At 47.4% G+C, this 20,268-nt stretch overlaps 1 protein-coding gene across 4 annotated transcripts in view; it reads left to right on the top strand.

Annotated features, from left to right (window-relative positions):
* LOC124619808 (fibrosin-1-like protein) overlaps positions 1-20,268 on the top strand; it is a 733,239-nt gene that overhangs the window by 524,075 nt on the left and 188,896 nt on the right. For all 4 annotated transcript variants that reach the window (XM_047146413.1, XM_047146430.1, XM_047146422.1 and 1 more), the window contains exon 5: positions 12,103-12,129. In XM_047146413.1, the coding sequence (XP_047002369.1) occupies positions 12,103-12,129 (27 nt within the window). The remainder of the gene's footprint in view (positions 1-12,102; positions 12,130-20,268) is intronic.

Genomic DNA, 20,268 nt, shown 5'->3' with positions numbered 1-20,268 from the left:
TTTGAAGCTGGCACAGTACTTACAGTAGAATATCTTTGGCTTCCCTCTGACACCCATGCCTCCATCTTTGCTACCCTCCCTGTTTACCTCTCCACTGTTGCTTCATAACCTGGGTTGTAAATAACTGAATCCACTTTCCCCTTCTTCCCCTCTCTCCTCCCAGACGAAGTAACAAAGTTCCGAACGCTAGGATACGTAAATTTTCTGTTCTGTATGTGTATGTATAGGCTGTACTGAGCTAAGTACTGGCCAGCCCCTCACCTCTTTGTTAGTATTTGTTTCGTACCTACAAGCCGCTGCGACTTGTTTCGCGCGTATAGTACTGCCATTTTTCATTACGTTGTACTCGATGCATTTACGACGGCTGCATCTGAATTTTAATAGAGTGTAAAGAAAACAATAAAATGGCAGAAATATATTGATTTATTGACAGGGATTTCTCAGTTTTATCATGGGCCTAGATCGTCCTTCAGAGCAGCGTGGTGCGCCTTTCATATCACATTCTTTGGCAGTCGCAGATAGACACGCGCCGTCGCGACTGGCGCTCCCAGGAAGACGTGTGGAGAGAGGAGACCCCTGGTGGCGCGGCCAGAGTAACGAGTCTGAGGACAAAGCGGCCGAGCAGGGGGCGGAGATGATGACAGAGCGGCGGCGGCCCCCCTCTGCCCTGTAATGGAGACGTGTAATCTGGCGACCCGGACAGGGCCGCTTTGCCTGCTAAGTGATTCCTCTGTCGGAATTGAGTCCCGCCGGGAAACAACGCGCGCGCCTCCAATCTTTTAATGCACGCCGCGCCACCACACGACACAGCACAGACGAGGCCCCTTGGGGCCCCTTACGTGGCGGCCGCGAACTGCCGCTCTTCCTATTTCGCCGCGTAGTGTGCTGCGTCGAGAATGCCGCGTTGTGTTACGTATCCGATCTCCTTCAAGCCCACATCACACGACCAACATAAGACACAAATACACCGGTCCCCTCGGGACAACGCAACTCGCATGCAGACTGGCGTCCAATGTCCTGTCTAGACATGCTACACATGGCGTAGGGAAAGGAACGTTGCCGGCCGCGGAGGTCTCGCGGTTCTAGGCGCGCAGTCCGGAGCCGCGCGACTGCTACGGTCGCAGGTTCGAATCCTGCCTCGGGCATGGATGTGTGTGATGTCCTTAGGTTAGTTAGGTTTAAGTAGTTCTAAGTTCTAGGGGACTGATGACCACAGCTGTTCAGTCCCATAGTGCTCAGAGCCATTTGACCCAAAGGAACGTTAAAACCTTTCACAGTGTTTCAGAATAAAATTCAGTCGCCCAGTACAGCGAAATGAAAATAGCAGTACAACTGATTTCTGAATTTAATTCTCAAATATGTTCTACAGTCGCTGAGAAAATAACAGCTATGAATAAAATCGTATCGCACCGTATTTCAGGTGGGCATTCAGTTTGTCGGCAACTTGATAGGATACTCGAAACCAAAATCGTGACTTCGATAAGATGCCGTCGTCTTCTCACAGCGCAAGTAAACCTAATCCCGTCGATTTCGCCTCATTGAGCATAGATTTTGAGTTTCTCAGTCTCTGTGGCTTGTTTTTCTGCGACACGTTGTGTAAGTTCTTCCACAAAACGGCAAGTATATGACAGCTAATAATAATTTAGATTTTACAAATTTGTATTTATTTTGGAACTACAGTCTCACTGATTTTTTAATGGCACCAAGCTCGTCGTCGAATGCATTATACACGTACTAAAATTCCCACGATTGCTGTTTTGACTTTTGAGTTTTCTTCAAGTGATTAGGATAGGGAATATACAGCAATCAACAACATATAGTTCAGCACTTCAACAACTACAAAACGATTTAAATTGCAGTGATGTAAATAATAATAATAATAATAATAATAATAATAATAATAAATACTACAGTCAAAAATTGTTCAAATGGCTCAGAGCACTGTGGGACTTAACATCTGAGGTCATCAGTCGCCTAGAACTACTTAAACCTAACTAACCTAAGGACATTACACACATCCATGCCCGAGGTAGGATTCGAACCTGCGACCGTATCGGTCGCGCGGTTCCAGACTGAAGCGCCTAGAACCGCTCGGCCACTACGGCCGGCATAGTTCAGTCGATGGCGAAGTTGGTCTCACTTTAAAGTCTATGGTTACAATCTTGAACAAAGAAACTGTGTGCATAAACAACAACATGAAAAGGTTAAACAGTTTCACTTGGTTCAAATGGCTCTGAGCACTACGGGACTCAACTTCTGAGGTCATTAGTCCCCTAGAACTTAGAACTGGTTAAACCTAACTAACCTAAGGACATCACACACATCCATGCCCGAGGTAGGATTCGAACCTGCGGCCGTAGCGGTCGCGCGTTTCCAGACTGTAGCACCCAGAACCGCTCGGCCTGGCCTAGGGGACTGCTGACCTCAGATGTTAAGTCCCATAGTGCTCAGAGCCATTTTTTAGACACGTTGTCTCGTAACTTCAGTTTCGCTGCACTGACCCCGTCAAAAAACAGCTGACCTTCAAAGTAGTGCACGTCTGCAGTTGATATCGGACGGAAAGTGCAGTTTTGGCTTCCTTATATACCTACGTTCCAAAGTAACCACGCTCAGAAAGGTTCGACTGTGATACATTTTTTCCTGCAGTAGTTGAGAAAACTGTCTCTGACGTTGTATAAGCGAAGGCGATTCGGAGAATAAGTTAATCAGACTGACTGCAAGCGGAACGGTGCATGAAATTGAAGCGGATGGCTCGAGATTAATGGAAGCTTCAGACACTTTACGCTTGTTTAGTCTCGCGTTTTCTTGTCAGAAAAGCTGCTCTGGCTATTCGTTTATTTTGACGCTTGGCGTTCCTGCTGTGGCTGCGTTTAAGATAGCTGTTGTTATATTGCCTGCCTACATTTACTGCTGTGCACAGCTTTCTCTTGCCAGTAAGGTTAACCTGAGACTTCTTTCTGCATTAACCTGTAGTCACATCACGGGAATCGTGGGACCGACGAAGTAGTCGCACTTCATTTTGTGTTAGGTCTTCTGGAACTTTGCTTCAAACAAATGACCACTTGGACGAAATCTGTGCCCTCACAGGAGTAAGCTGGTACGGAAGCTAAGCGGAGAGCAAATGGCGAATCGAACGCAAGCGATAGAGTTATTCATTGTCTTTCGTGGTCCTCTCTATTATTTTAGTAAGAGAATTTTATGTGCAGGTAGTTAGCTAAAAACGCATTTTGCTGGACATGGCAATTGCACAACCACATTTTATTCGTATTTCACTTTTTGTGAGTAGTTTCGGGATCGAGGTTCGTTCACGAACGCTCGGTCTCACTCAGATCAGGCAAGCTGCAACGTGGCATCATCTTGTTCCTGAATCTAACTGTGGGCAGTGATGGAGCCAGATCGCACCTTGTCAGCTTTACTTACTGAAAGATAAATGGGAGCCTCAGAAGAAATAAACAAAAATAAAAATACAGTGCGGGCACGAAACTGCTAATTCCAGAAATACATCCGAAATCTATTAGGTTAGTCAATTTTATAACGAAACAGAATTACGTTAAGCTTTACGAGAGGATGTACAGCTTAAAATAATTTTTTCATGCAGGTTGATTTCTTGATAAAGTGCGAAGCAGTGATGCTTTGGTTTTTTATGCTTTGGTTTTTTATTTTCTTTCCGTTCTGGTAACTGCTTGACTCGCAAGGAATGCAGGCGGCGAATTTCAGGGATTCCGTATGCGCCGCACGCTATTCAATTGCGATATTTGGGATGCCGACCTGGAAGACGGATGTGCGCTTTGTGTTTTTCTCTTTATGCGTTCTTGCGGCTGACAGCGGTTGTATGTAATGCGTTCGGCAATAAAAAGGAGCGAGTCGCTTCCGGCGACGCTGCAACCTGCGCCCTGTCAATAAATCGCGCGCCCAATGGCTGCCGTTCCGCCGACGTCGCAAAGAAATGCTCCTCCAAAACGGCCCGCGGCGGCGGCGGCGGCGGCGGCGGCGGCGGCGTCTCCGAGTATGCGGGACGAGTTCTTGCGCCGCGGTACAATCCCGATGCTGCTGCATTCCTCCATGTGGGTGGTTCACGGGCTGACACTCAGCAGTGGTGGGGGCGTTAGCAAAACCGCCCATGAAATATGGGAAGGGTGTACAGTTACTTACAAATGTAGCCCATAGCGTTGTCATTCCTAATTTTATCTACCGAGATATTGAAATAACTGTGTCATCTTTAAATGGAACTTTTTCCCCCGTTGCCTTTTGGAGGATACCAGGATATGAGAATGTAGTGATATGACGCCTCTTAAACTGTTTTATGGTGGCGGTGTTGTAAGCCTACAGCTATAATGAATGTTACGAACTGAAAAACGCAATTAAACAGTTGTAACGGTATATTTTATTAGAGATGATCGGTTTCGGTTTAAGATCAGACCACCATCCGTTCCAAAAAACATCTCAGCTGTGTGAAACTCCCTGACAGATCAAAACTGTGTGCTCGACCGAGACTCGAGCTCGGAACCTTTGCCTTTCGGGGGCAAGTGCTCTACCATCTGAGATACCGAAGCACGACTCACGCCCGGTCCTCACAGGTTCACTTCTGCCAGACTTCGGTTTATTGGGATAATTTTAGGAAGACGGTGTACAGATATTGCTGCGACCTAATCTTGAGTGCTGCTTGCATGTTTGGGATCAGCACCAAGTCGGATTAAAGGAAGACTTCGAAGCAGCTCAGAGGTGGGTTGCTAGATTTTTACCGGGTACGTTTGAACAACGCGCAAGTTTCGCGGAGATGCTTCAGGAACTGAAATGGTTATCTCTGGAGGCAAGACGACGTTCTTTTCGAGGAAAAGTATTGAGAAAATTTAGAGAACCAGCGTTTGAAGCTGACTGCAGAAAGATTCTACCGCCGGTAACATACATTTTTGGAAGGATAGTGATGATAAGATACGAGAAATGAGGGCTAATAAGGAGTCATATGGAGAGTCGTTTCCCCTCTCTGTATCAGCGAATGGAACGGGAAAGGAACGACTAGTAGTACAAGGGTACCCTCCGCCACGTACCGTATGACGGCTTGCAGAGTGTGTGTATGTAGAAGTATATGTAGAGGTATACCGTCTTCATTGGTAGTGTGCTAAAACCCTCGGGATACGACAGGTTGTGAAAAATTAGCTGCCTGAAAATCGAAGAATTATGTTCTGAAAACGGTTGCCTATCATGTAAGTAAGTGTGTAAGAGACGACTTTTAATCACTGGAACTAATAGCTGCGACGGGTCACGAATGGATAAGCTTATTGTCAGCTCAAGTGTGCAGTTGGTACTGGTCGCTGGACAACAGGGAGGTAATGTATTATTAGTGTAAGAACCTCGCAACACAGCTGGATAAACGTGGGAGGGAAGCAAGCGAGAGAGGCCCTTTTCCACTTTGCCGCCCTCCTCCCCCTTCCCTCGCGGCGAGAGCGCCGGAGGATTAACGTCGCGACGGCCGAGGCGGGGCAGCGGCGCCCGGCGACCGCCACATTAGGAGGGGCGGGGGTGGCGGCGGGGGTGGGGGCAGGGCAGACGGCTGCCCTCTGCAGGCGCCAAGAGCTCCGGATATCCTGCACCGCTGTGTGTGTGTGTGTGTGTGTGTGTGTGTGTGGGCTTGTCGGAGGGCCCGCCGCGGACAAACAAAAAGAGCAGGGCGCGGAAAAAGGGAGAGCCGAGGATTCCGGAAAACGGGATTGTTGGGAAATAAAGTGGAAAAGCTGATGGGAAGTTAGCAAGCGGCGGCGGCGACGAGACAGTGACAAACGAGGGCGGCGCCACCAGCCGCCTCTGCAGCCCAGGCTCGCAGCCAGAGCGCGCAATTAAAAACTCCCCGCTCCCTCCCTTCATTTTTATACCGGCTCGTGTCTGACTTTGTAAACTCCTTAATGAAATTAGCTTTTACTCGGCAATCTAATTATCAGAATGTTCGCTCACCTGCTAGTCTGCGAGTAAAGGGGGGAAAGGCAGGGTTTATAAAATGCAGATCCTCTCGCAGAATTCTTGAGGAGTGCATTTAAATTTTAATCTAATTTCCATTTATGAGACGTTTACTCGAGTGTTTTTATTTTTAAGAAAATGAAAACCTGTACCACTTCATTAATGTCTCAAAAGTGGGTAGTGAAATCACTTCCACGGAGTCTCTTTCGTGTTTATGGAGCTGAGGTGATACGCAGGTCTTTAGCGAGCTGCGTGAGCCGTCGGAAATTTTGAATCTTGCAAGAGCAGACCGTGACAGCAGATGAAAGCTCCAAGTCATGTTCGACTCAGGCTTATGAAACACGGAATTCGGTCCACACACAGTCACATCTACATCGCCATCTGCACCAGTACTCCACAGGCCACCCGAAGGTGTGCGGCGGAGGGTACTTGCGGCACCACTAACCGATCCCCAGCCGGCCGGAGTGGCCGAGCGGTTCTAGGCGCTACAGTCTGGAACCGCGCGACCGCTACGGTCGCAGGTTCGAATCCTGCCTCAGGCATGAATGTGTGTGGTGTCCTTAGGTTAGTTAGGTTTAAGTGGTTCTGAGTTCTAGGGGACTGATGACCTCAGCAGTTAAGTCCCATAGTGCTCAGAGCCATTTGAACATTTTTTTTTTTTTTAAGACAAAAACAAGTCCGGCAGCACGCTGTTCTGGGGAAGAAGGCGCTGCTGGAAGCGACCCCTCACGCTGGGAGGTCCCCACCGGTTCCCGTGACGCTGGCTGGCGCTTTTATCGGCGCGCGCGTAGCGGGCAGGCGGCACAAATTACAGCTGGCGCCCTCGTGTGCCCAGCCGGCGCATCTCCCGGCAGGTGTCTGCGCCGGCAGCGGCTCCCAGTGTTTGCCGACGCCCTTGCCGCGCCTGCCACACACCTCGAACCCTCCACGAGTGGCCTTTTATTCGGGCCGAGCGCTCTCCAAGGCAAAGCCACCCGGGCGCTCGGCGCACGTGCTGAAGAGGAGCGATGGTGGGGGGGGGGGGGGGACGCGAGGGGAGGGGGAGAGAGCGAGGTGTTACCTGGCTGCGGCCGAGGCGCGGGAAGACGTGGCCGCGCCGCGGCGTTCACACGCCGGCCGGTAGCAGCATTCAGGCCTTAATGACCCGGCTGCCGGAGGTGAGGTGAGGCGAGGCGAGGGCGCCGGGGAGCGCGCGTTTTTCATCGCCTCGCGGCAAAACAAGCTGTCATCCGTTGACAAGCGCCTGGCGAGAGTTATACTGCTGCTGCCGCCGCTCCTCTAACAGACCGGCTACACCTCGCCGACAGGGACGTCGGAGATGATCGTGCTTTCCGGCGAGAGAATCTAATCAGCGGTACTCGAGAACAGGACTCTGCGTCCGCATGCCGTCAGCAGTGCACAAATAAAAGCCAACGAAAAGCAGTGCGTTTCGTCTCGGGATCGTGTAGACGGCGCGAGAACTTTACGAAGACGCTCAACGAAATACAGTGGCGGATTAAAAGAGCTTTGCATCACTGAGAGGTTAACTGTTTTTATAGGAGGAGGAGGAGGAGGAGGAGGAGGAGGAGGAGGAGGAGATTAATGACCTCGTTGTCGACGGGACGTTAAACAGTAGAGACGAAGCACAAGCTCGGATTAGGGAAGGATGGGTAAGGAAATCGGCCGTGCCCTTTCTAAGGAACCATTCCGGCATTTGCCTGAAGCGATTTAGGGAAATCATGGAAAACCTAAATCAGGATGGCCGGACGCGGGATTGAACCGTCGTCCTCCCGAATGCGAGTCCTGCGTGCTAACCACTGCGCCACCTCACTCGGTAAACTGTTTTTGTATTCCGAGAACATAAAGTCCAAGAAGAATCACGACGAGAAAATCGGAATAACTAGAGCTCGTACTGAAGTTCTTCGGCAACCATTCTTCGAACGACGCAACTACTACAGGCAAAGAGGGTGTTAGTGGCAGCAGAGGTACTCAACTGCACACGCCACAATGTTGCTTGCGGAGCGTAGATATAGCTAAACATGTAGAAATAAATATGCGTGCAGGGTGCTGAAGATAGCTCAATAAACGATGACAACTCTATCGAGAGGTAGGAGACGCACCTTCTGTTCGACTACGAGACAATCACCTAACTAACCAGTAACAGCTTGTAGTTGTGAAAATTCTACCGCAGCATTATAATAAAAAAAACCTACGAGAAGCAACAACTAAAATAAACACACTCTTACAACACACTCCGTCCCAAATATATCAGACGCGGTTGAATATAATGGAGAAAGGTTTCTGGAAAATAACGGTAGGTGGAGGGAGCGTTGCCACACAGTCAAAGAAGTAGGTCTTCCGAAAATTAAGAGAGCCCAACTGCTGTAGCTCTAATCAAGCTTTAAAATTATGGGCAACAATTTATATTTTACGCTTTCCTAACGGAAATTCTGTACGAGCTAACTAAAGTATTAACTTTATTTCCTTCCCTGCGCTGAATGCCTGCGAAAATGCACAATTTTCACGTCCACTTTAGGTTTTAGTGACAGAAAGCTGGCTACTACGGTGTGTTTATACCTCCTCATACATTCGCAACCTAGCATAGATATTAATCGGGATGACGCACAAAGCTGGCTGCTACGGTGTGTTTGTTCCTGATACAATCACAATCGAGACTAGGTATTATTCCAGACTGACGAATGAGTTTTCTAATTACGTTTCATATTCGGTAAGGAATCGAATGGATGGCATAGAGCGTGAAGATGAAAGCAGTTAATTATTTTTCCCTTTCGGAACGCAGCATTGAACCCTCTGCCAGGCACTTTATTGTGAATAGCAGAGTAATCCAGTCGTGCCCTGAGGAAGGCCGTTGCAATTCGGCCGAAACGTCGGTTTTAGTTTATTACTGTTGTTGGTTTTTACCATTGACGCGGCATAATACCCAGAAGAATTTTAATCACCACTGTATATTTATTTATTTTTTTCGGGTCCACGCCTGCGGTTATAGTGCACATAGAAGCCCCCGCTCCACAATGTACCGTTGCGCCATACCACAATTTACCGTAGCACCAACTGAAGACCCGGCCGAGCGGTTCAAGGCGCTACAGTCTGGAACCGCGCGACCGATACGGTCACAGGTTCGAATTCTGCCTCGGGCATGGATGTGTGTGATGTTAGGTTTAAGTAGTTCTAAGTCCTAGGGGACTGATGATCTCAGAAGTTGAGCCCCATAGTGCTCAGAGTAAATTTTTTTTTTTTTTTTTTTTTTTTTTTACAACCTGTGTACGATCGCAATGGCCGAAACCGGTAATAGTGAAGTGTAAAAGTTTGTGTGAGAAGACGGACCTAGCACGCCACTAGAACAGCCAAAAGTTAAATGGCATTGCCCATTTCCACTTCATCTGTGAACGGCGAATTTTCTTTTTCGCTCCTATAGTTACACGTTACGGTATACTGTCGCCCGGGGATTTCCGTATGCAGGTGTAGTACTTCTGTGGACATGTGGCTGCAAATAAATAGAAGATTAATGGCGTTGCTTTATTTTCCCGAGGTGGTAACTAAAACTCTCACTACCTCTTGTACGTAACACTCAGTCGGTCCAGTTTCCGCTACCACCGATGCTTCGGTACTTCGTCAAAAGTTAGTAAGAGATTTTATTTTATCCCGAAACGATGCATACACACCGGGTCCTGACGCCGTTAGACACCGTGATTATTTACAAGTACTTAACAGTATGGCGTGCAGTGGAAACCGTCGTCTTATTATATCTCGAGGAACGTTCCACCTATTCATCTCTCACACTGCAGCGCAATATAATAAAAAAAAAAATTTCTTCCACACGTGGATAGATTGTGAAAGAAATTTGCAGAATAAAGCCAGGAGAGAAACCCAGGCGAAGTTTTACAAAACCATGGTAGTACCAAGTCCCACTTACAAGCTACAGGCGACTGACTTCAGAGAATCAGTAGTCATATCTGCCTGTGCACACGTTTGTAGAGTATATTCGTGTCTTCAGATGCGGATGGACAGCACAGTCGCTAATTCGGTACAAGATACTCCAAAATTCTCAGAAACTGCTGATCCGAGCTAATGTCTGACAGTGGTGCAGTTTATGCGAAAATCTTCGACGTAAAAGTGCTGCCGAAGTGCGGTGTTCCAAGCTGAGCGCTGCTAAGACGGCAGTGGGGGTGGTGGTGGAGGCTCGGGTTGGGGACGGTCTGTGACGGCCGCCGTGTGGCCCGTGGCAGGCGTCGGGCCGGTCGAAAAGCCGGTGCGGTGTGTCGGCGGCCGACACGACGCCGCTGCTGCATTTTTCACGCGGCGACCGCCGAGAGCATTTCAATCAGCTGCAATTACCGCGTCCGTCCACGCCCGCCTGCGAACCACGTCAGTTAGCGCGCCGCCGGCCGGCATCAAACTTTCAGCTCCACTCCGCTCACCGCGTTTCCACGCCCTCTGCCGCTGCAGCCGCCCGCCGGAAATTGCGCAGTACCGTTCCGATCAATAGTACGATTACACGAAACAGTAAAACCGGTGATAAATGGCTGTTTGCGGTCTAATAAATCTGTTTCAGGGCGTGTGTGTGTGTGTGTGTGTGTGTGTGTGTGTGTGTGTGTGAGAGAGAGAGAGAGAGAGAGAGAGAGAGAGAGAGAGAGAGAAAAGAGGGGCAGGCTACAGCGATCAGTAGTACTGTTCCAGCAATTCGGATACTTGTAAGGTAGGCATCACGACAGACATAAGGTGAATTCTGAGATGCACCGCCGGGATCGTAACAGGAATGTGCAGCCCAAGTGTAGCAGAGGTGATTTGAGAACTCATACGCGAATATAGACGGCTCTGTTCGCACGAAACCCTGTGGGTAACAGTAAGGAAATGGTATTAGAGGAAGGATTTTGGACAGTTTTGCTGCCACAGTCGTGTACCTCGCGTAGGGACCATCTCACACTAAAGTAACAAAACTGGCAGGCGAATAGGATAGATGACAGAGTGAAGTTTCACTGCACAACGGAGTGTGCGCCGATTTGAAACTTCCTGGCAGGCTCAAACTGTTTTCTGGGCCAGGACTCAACCGTGGCACACACAAAGCTGCTGCTGGTACGAAATTCTCTCCGCCACGACGGTTGCGTGTTTAGTACTGTTATATTTACCAAATATGCTTTGCGTCGAACGTAACTATGTTGTAGCAAAAGCACCCCCAACCATCGAAAGTACGAGTAGTGGCTGTTACGAGATGACTTCCTTGCACGAATCAACCCTACAACCTCGTGACTGGACCAAATAGGATTAGGCAACATCTACTACAAAATGATGGCATCACAGATTAGCAGCAGCTTAAAATAGTTTATAAATACTGACATTACGCTGCGTAACTTGAATATGAAATTGAAGTTGGTCCGTGGCATTAATTTGAAGTTCATTTCCACTGACTAATCTACAACTGTGTTGTAGAATTTGCTGTTGGGTTCTTCCTGGCAGCGTCTGTGGAAATGGTCCTGATGCTTCAGGTACTGCTGGTTCTCAGACGATACTCGGTGAATAGTGCGTGAGTGGACCAGTGTGTCGGCTTACACCCACTTTTAGCGAAAACATGTCCACTTGGGAGCTATTTGAATAACGTAATGGGGACGCATAAAATGGTCATTGCCGTGTGGCGCCCTCTCTGGACGCTTGGCTCAACTTCGTGCTGCATTAGTTAGTTGCAGGCAGCTTGGCGCTCTGCATTTTATGGCTGTGTTCCAATCTACATCTACCTTTACATGCACTCTCCGCAAGAAAGCTCGGAGTGTGTAGCAGAGGGCACTTCGTGTACTCCACCCCCCCCTCCCTCTCTCTCCACCTCCCCCCCTCTCTCTCTCCACCTCCTCCCCCCTGTCTCTCTCTCTCTCTCTCTCTCTCTCTCTCTGTCTCTGTCTCTCTCTCTCTCTCTCTCGTTCACGCGCAAACACACACACACACACACACACACACACACAAAGTCTTTCAGCTGACAACGGCAGTGAAGCAGATTTTGAAATATACACATTTAATTGCCTCCAGTTCAAACGTTGCACACTTTCACTCTGTACAGTTAAGCTTACTGTGTAAGAGACTATGTAATTAGCGTGTAGTTGTATTTTTCTAACGCTAAATCAATGGACTGCTATTAACTTGGATATCTCTTCTTTCTTTCAGTGTGATAGTGAAGGAGAAGATGACAAGGTAAGTGCTGTCTTCGACTTGTATTCATCCAGTGCTCCACTGTGGCTGCAAAGCGTTCGCGTCGCTGTTGGACACGTTTTGGAATTCATTCTATGCATTGTATTTTGTGGCATCTGCTGTGTGCAGTACTTCGATTATCTATTTTTGAACGTCAAATCCACCAGAGCACCTCTTTTTTCACTTCTTACTTTCTGTCGTAAGTCGTTAGTTCTCCTATGCACTCCGAAAAATGTTGTTAGTTCCTTCAGACAGTGATACTTACTGGGTGAAATTGTCAGTAAAGCAGTAGCGTCCCGTGTATAATTCAACCACTGGCAGAGTATTTTTAAATGCATGGCACGCAGCTGTTCAATTGTATTGTATTGCAATTGTCGGTTTCGGTTTACAACATTACCCCTGTTAAATCTAACAAATATTAATCATGTCACAGCGCATCACATCGGTATGATTGCTGCATTATCTGAAGTGAAGAAAAATCTACAGAACCAAACAGGTCTCATTGCAGAAGAAATAGTGTGTCCAATTTGATGCCACAGTTATAAATGGGGCAGTAATGACATAGATTACCATATTCATATGATGTGCTACGACAAGTGATTCATATTTGATCTTTCTTAACATGATTATGGTGTAAACAAAACAAGTAATTACAATGAAAGACAATCAAACAGCTGCTTACGCATTTAAAGAAATACTTAACACGCGTTGACAACCGCTTTTAAAAAATATTCATCCTTCGAAGAGTCTACATTTCGTTACTTTGTTTATTGGAGCTGCCATGTAATTGTGTAATCGCAGTGGATTACTAGAGTTCTTCTGGCCCATCCTACAGTTATACTGCAGGTACTGCTCTTCGTTCTCTGTAATGTGAGCATTAACTACTACCCTTGCGCCTTAATAGTCAAATGTTAATTAAATATTTGCGCGTGAAATGAGAGAGCTGTAAGATGCCAGAATGGCTGATATCTGGCAATTTCCATGTACCTTACTGCGCAATATGGTAGCACGGGGCGATCCATGTGAACCTTAACTACTTCAATGGCTCATTATTTCCCTCCGAAAGCTCGAGAAGCGGGAACGTTGTTTCACGGGAGAGTCAGAAGTACCGCCCTTTGTTTGCAAGTTGATTGCTGTTTCTTCGCATTATGTCCTTTGTCTGGTATAATTCCGCGCCAGCTCTACTTGTGTTAATTCGGTCGTAGCATTGTCGGTCGCAGTTTGTGAAGCCTATGAGTGTATAGTTCGGGCCGCATGATAATAAGGAGCAAATTAGTTATTCGTTCGCAGCGTTCACCTGGCAGAAACAACCAGTGAATACTTCGAGAATTGGTTTCTGTTGTTGAAAACATATTCGAAGACAGACTCGTTCCAAGAAAGGCAACAATTTTATTAATTGAAACTTCCTGGCAGATTAAAACTGTGTGCCCGACCGAGACTCGAACTCGGGACCTATGCCTTTCGCGGGCACGTGCTCTACCAACTGAGCTACCGAAGCACGACTCACGCCCGGTACCCACAGCTTTACTTCTGCCAGTAGAGCTTCTGTAAAGTTTGGAAGGTAGGAGACGAGGTTTTAACCTGCCAGAAGGTTTCATATCAGCGCACGCTCCGCTGCAGAGTGAAAATCTCATTCTGGAATTTTATTAATTGTAAGGAAGATGGAGACAACTAGTTTTCTAAACAGCGACAGTGGTAAACATAGACCATCATTGAGTACAGAGCTTACTGTTAATGTTCGAAGACGATTGGATAATTCACTAAGGAAATCGCTGCGTCGATTGAGCAAGGCATTTCATATTGCACATCTCAGAAAGCTGCGAAGAAATGGGCATTGCTACCATACACTGTGCACATGATGCAGGCATAGCAAACAGATCATGAGAAAGGAATGCTTTACTATCGATGGCTTAAGGGATTTCTTATTCAACAGCCATTCTCTACACAACTTGATTTGCAGATGCATGGATCCATCTGCCAGGTCACATCAACATACAAAACGGCAGATACTGGGCGGATGTATCATCCACGAAACGCCACTGAATGATGCAAAGATTTGAGTGTGGCTCTCGGTTCAGCAAAGAGTCACACGTCTGGCGTTTCCATGTAACTTGTAACCAGTTTCTTTGGTGGTCAAATAATCTCAAACTTGAGTTCCGATTACCTGACCTAACTTCCCATGATTCTACTTATGTGGGTATCTTAAAAGTCTAGACCACGGACAGCTGCAAAACTCCTTGGGGCCATTACACACGAAATAGGCAACACTGGTGGGGATACACTTGACAGAATGCCGTGGGGAATAGGGAAGCGAGTTCAGTTGTGCGTTGATGCTGCTGGTGGAGGGCACTTCCAACATTTTTTGTGAGGACGTTGTGTGTGTGTGTGTGTGTGTGTGTGTGTGTGTGTGTGTGTGTGTGTATAATCTCCGAAATGTGTATTATTATCTCCCAAAATTGCATATGTGCCCCATTATTGATTCAAATGTTTGACTCATTAAAGTAATTTAGTTATATACATCTACATCTATATGATTACTCTGCAATTCACATTTAAGTGCTTGGCAGAGGGTTCATCGAACCACAATCATACTATCTCCCTACCATTCCACTCCCGAACAGCGCGCGGGAAAAACGAATACCTAAACCTTTCTGTTCGAGCTCTGATTTCTCTTATTTTGATGATCATTCCTACCTATGTAGGTTGGGCTCGACAAAATATTTTCGCATTCGGAAGAGAAAGTTGGTGACTGAAACTTCGTAAATAGATCTCGCCTCGACGAAAAACGTCTTTGCTTTAATGACTTCCATCCCAACTCGCGTATCGCATCTGCCACACTCTCTCCCCTATTAAGTGATAATACAAAACGAGCTGCCCTTTTTTGCACCCTTTCGGTGTCCTCCGTCAATCCCACCTGGTAAGGATCACACACCGCGCAGCAATATTCTAACAGAGGACGAACGAGTGTAGTGTAAGCTGTCTCTTTAGTGGACCTGCTGCATCTTCTAAGTGTCCTGCCAATGAAACGCAACCTTTGGCTCGCCTTCCCCACAATATTATCTATGTGGTCTTTCCAACTGAAGTTGTTCGTAACTTTAACACCCAGGTACTTAGTTGAATTGACAGCCTTGAGAATTGTACAATTTATCGAGTAATCGAATTCCAACGGATTTCTTTTGGAACTCATGTGGATCACCTCACACTTTTCGTTATTTAGCGTCAACTGCCACCTGCCACACCATACAGCAATCTTTTCTAAATAGCTTTGCAACTGATACTGGTCTTCGGATGACCTTACCAAACGGTAAATTACAGCATCATCTGCAAACAACCTAAGAGAACTGCTCAGATTGTCACCCAGGTCATTTATATAGATCAGGAACAGCAGAGGTCTTATGACGCTTCCCTGGGGAATAACGTTATGTTCGAATTGTCGAGAAGGCCTTGATGGCCCCGATTGTATCTAACCATACAAATCGCATATTACCAGTTTGTCACTTAAGCTGCCCCTCGCGTAAGTGAGTGTGTGTGTGTGTGTGTGTGTGTGTGTGTGTGTGTGTGTGTGTGTGTGAGCGCGCGCGTGCGTGCATGTGTGTGCGTGCGTTAGAACTAGCGCTGATACCTCCGTCTGACATCTTTTGTTCTTAACGCCCGTGTCGTACAGGTTTAAGTTTTCGGAGCGTGTCCCTCTCGCTGCGCCGCGCTCCGCAGAATACTTTGGCGCCGTATGCAATATTCATGGCGCGCGCCTTAGCCGGCGGCATTGTTTTCCGCGAGGCCTGCGCGGGATTCGTGCGCGTCGCCCACGCCGCGACTGTTTTATGTATCTGGCCGCGGCGCCGCCTCGCATCGCTCTCGCGGAAGCCAAGCAAACTGCTCCACCTCCTCCTTGCTCCCTGCCCGCACCCGGCGCGAATGTCGCAGTCTTTTGTGCTGCGGCTGAGATATTGGCTGCGTACGCCTGATTTAAGTCTTCATCTGTGGCGAAAAAGAACAAGACAAACTTTTCTCTCCTTGTGCTATTGTAAGAATTGTCTCGTGACAGAGAGAGAGAGAGAGAGAGAGAGAGAGAGAGAGAAGGGGGGGGGGGGGGGATGGGGACTTCAAAATCGACGAGTGCTGCGACAACATCCCGCGCCGCCGATGCTATTGTTTCGCGTATTCGGAGCTTGCTTCGCGATATTGTATCCCGACTACATGCAGTAGGTATCTGCAGATTGCACGGAACGAGAAAAGCGAAATCGTCAAGTTGCAGCTGACTGCTGGACGATAAGAATAGATCTAAATGGACATCCCCATTGTTTTATCTACTCTTTGTGGTTGCTAGGGAGACCACGAAGGGGAGCTGGTGCGGGGAGGGGGGGGGGTGAGGTGGGATCTGCCAGAAGCTAAGACTGTCAAAACTACTCCTGTTTTTAGAATGAAATTTTCATTCTACAGCGGAGTGTGCGCTGATATGGAACTTCCTGGCAGATTAAAACTGTGTGCCGGACCGAGACTCGAACTCGGGACCTTTGCCATTCGCGGGCAAGTGCTCTACCGAACTGAGCTACCCAAGCTGTGAGGAGGGGGCGTGAGTCGCGCTTGGGTAGCTCAGTTGGTTGAGCACTTGCCCGCGAAAGGGAAAGGTCCCGAGTTCGAGTCTCGGTGCAGCACACAGTTTTAATCTGCCAGGAAGTTTCTTCTCCTGTTTTGCTGACAACGAGGATTCGAAAGCAGCAGTATGGCTGGCAGCGGCAGTGTCTATGGCAACAGTCTCATGTCTTTCTGCTCTATTTGTTATTTCTGTATGGTATTTATAACCGACATCTTTCATACGCTGACCTATGTGCTTCAGTCGTTGCCCTCCTCTGCTTTTGCCAATGCCATATCAGACTATGTCCATCGTGTCCGTCCGCAGCTCGTGGTCGTGCGGTAGCGTTCTCGCTTCCCACGCCCGGGTTCCCGGGTTCGATTCCCGGCGGGTTCAGGGATTTTCTCTGTCTCGTGATGACTGGGTGTTGGTGTGATGTCCTTAGGTTAGTTAGGTTTAAGTAGTTCTAAGTTCGAGGGGACTGATGACCATAGATGTTAAGTCCCATAGTGCTCAGAGCCATTTGAGCCATCGTGTCTCAACAGATAATTAGTTATCTGAACTCTTTATTTTTACAGTAGAGTTCCGTACACTCTTTTCCTCTCTGTCTTCTTGGGGGCTGTGTCATTCTTTCTTTCTATGGAGAACATTGCCACATTTTGAAAAGTGAGATAACTGGACGGAACAAGGATCGCACGAAATTGATTTTATTGATATGAATTGCGTTTGATGTCATATCTTTCCCTCTCATTTTCAAATAATGGCGACTTGCATCGGAATCCGTTCAGTGCAATTTTGTATTAACGGTGGTCTGTCACGGGAGCATTGGTTGGGTGTTACGGCACGACGTAGAACGTGGTGTCAATACATGCCACAGAAAGAATGTCCTATGCAACCGCCGGCCGAAGTGCCCGTGCTGTTAAAGGCGCTGCAGTCTGGAACCGCAAGACCGCTACGGTCGCAGGTTCGAATCCTGCCTCGGGCATGGATGTTTGTGATGTCCTTAGGTTAGTTAGGTTTAACTAGTTCTAAGTTCTAGGGGACTAATGACCTCAGCAGTTGAGTCCCATAGTGCTCAGAGCCATTTGAACCATCCTATGCAACCTGCGTCTGGACTGTGGTATACCCTTGATCGGAAAATCTGTTTTGTGTCTGTTTTTTCGGCCATAGAGATAAAATGGTTCAAATGGCTCTGAGCACTATGGGACTTAACGTCTCAGGTCATCAGTCCCCTAGACTTAGAACTACTTAAACCTAACTAACCTAAGGACATCACATCCTGCCCGAGGCAGGATTAGAACCTGCGACCGTAGCAGCAGCGCTGTTCCGGACTGTAGCGCCTAGAACCGCTCGGCCACCCCGACCGGCGCCCATAGAGAGACATTTGTGCCCAATAGAATAGACGCAAAAGGAAGCGTAAAAACAATACACAACATTGAATGCTTTTACAGACGTCATCAGTTGCCATACATCAGCCACACATCAATGTCCTAAGTCTTCTTCGTAAATCTGAAAAGTTGCAGAAAGCCTCAGAAGACGGAACTTCCGGGTTAGAATGACTCAAAAGGTTTTACGGCAGTAACATGGGTTGTTCTCGTTCACTGAACGAAGTTACACAACAAGAAATCAAAACTTAGACTATGCAGTAAGCAAGGAAAATTTACTGCGGGCATCTTATCTGTCGATGTTGATGATTTTCGTACTGTTGTTATTTAATTAATGCCTCAAAACATTCAGTAGTAGCCAAGAAGAGTGGACATTGGCGGCACAGTTCAAGAACAAAAGAAGCACTGCACCCTCTAAATTGACAAGTATTCATGGGATATGTTTATGTGGCTGTTTTTAATACCTTACTTAGAGACCCCCATTTAGTTACCATCAGTCACACTTTGAAATTATCACCGTATTCAATTTCTAAACGCGAAATGATCACTTTCTCCGATTTCGCCCTCCTGAATCCTATCTCTAACCTTTGTTGATCTCGCGTTGTGGATCCGCGTGTGGGAAGCAGCTGCAAATCGCTGGCACAAACAGTTAGTGAAGCCAGCAGCAGTGAGCTAATGGCCGTAATAGAGACGGGCAGTGGCGCGCGGCTTGGACCTCTGAAAAACACCCGTCCAAACATTTATAGCGTTTCGGAGGGTGGAGGTCGGGTTGCGGAACTCCGCGGTCGAAGCGTTGTAAATACCGCACACTTGGGTGCTCGCGCGCACGAGAGAGAGCAAATCTCCGTGTTTGTTTCTCCGCCGAATGTTAGCAGCTGAAACTCGCCGCCGCGGTAAACAAAGGATCGCGTCTGCCAAACGAAACCCACTTGCCCCGCATCAGTGAATGCCAGTTTAAAGTTTTTATCGTTTGAACAGCTGTGCGAGAGCAAAAGAGCCAATAAACTGTTACTTTTCCCGCAATCAAACTCTGGGTTCGAGAGAGAAGTATTTTCTGACTGCCAGGCTTACGAAAGAATATACATTCGCTGTGTTTCCCAGTGGTCTTGTCTTTGTAGCATCACAAACAACCACCTCATCAAAACCAATTACTTTGCATCCTTTAATATATATTACGCACCATACTAGATTATAATATCGATCACTATAGGGATCCTTATGTCTACGGACACGCAAAGCTGTCCCTCATCTTGAAACAAAGTTCTACTTTGAAGCTTTAGTTCTGTCAGTATGTCTCCCTCCTTCTTCCCAAATTTCGTGTACGTTCTTCTGTGTACCACAAAGGGCTAACACTTACGGAAGAATGGCGAAGAATGTAGAAGTGCCATAAATAGATGTAGGGTTCTATTCCGGGTACGGCCTTCTCTTTGGTGAGACAATGGGTTAATAACAGGGTCTAAGTAGCATCGTGTAGGCAACTGCCGTCTCGGGCATAGGATTATGCGATCCCCTGGATTCAGATGTTTTCCACTCGACGACCTTTTATTAAATCATGTATAATGGGTTCTTGTGTGTGGACGTAGTTTGTGCTTAAAAAAAAAAAAAAAAGGAAGAAGAAGAAGTCCCTTCCTTTCATGTACCCAGACATTCTGCAGATACTACCAGTGAAAATTAAATAAGAGATATGCTACCGAACGTGTGTTAGAATAGGTCTTATATTATTTATGGAATCTAAATTATGTGCTGTCGTCCTTCTTCCGGTTTCCCGATGATTCGTCCATGTGTGAAGTCTTCTCAAATGTTGTCCCCGGGCCATGTAATGAAGAACACTCTCTCAGTGCACCATAACTGCTCACTGATTGCCACACACTGTCCCCGTTCCTTCAGTTGCCCCGTGTTGTGGGGCTACTCCTATTTGGCACTATACTCACGCTGACCTCACGTTCTACATCATCAGCTTTCTGTGCACGACAGGGACACCTCTGCCAACATGCTGTGGCACTTTCATCCATTCCCACCGGTACTACGTGTTGCACCTTTGCATCAGCTTTCTTACGGATTTCATGGTAAGAGGGCGAGGAACATCTCTTCGAAGCGGTTTTACGCGTCGCCGAAGAAACGTAATATTCGGGCGACACTTCGGGAATTACATAACTGCGAGTACATAGACCCATGATGCGCCGG

Source organism: Schistocerca americana, chromosome 1 (genome assembly GCF_021461395.2).
Source record: "Schistocerca americana isolate TAMUIC-IGC-003095 chromosome 1, iqSchAmer2.1, whole genome shotgun sequence".
In the NCBI taxonomy this organism is placed as follows: Eukaryota; Metazoa; Arthropoda; class Insecta; order Orthoptera; family Acrididae; genus Schistocerca; species Schistocerca americana.
This window is presented reverse-complemented; position numbering and strand designations above follow the sequence as displayed.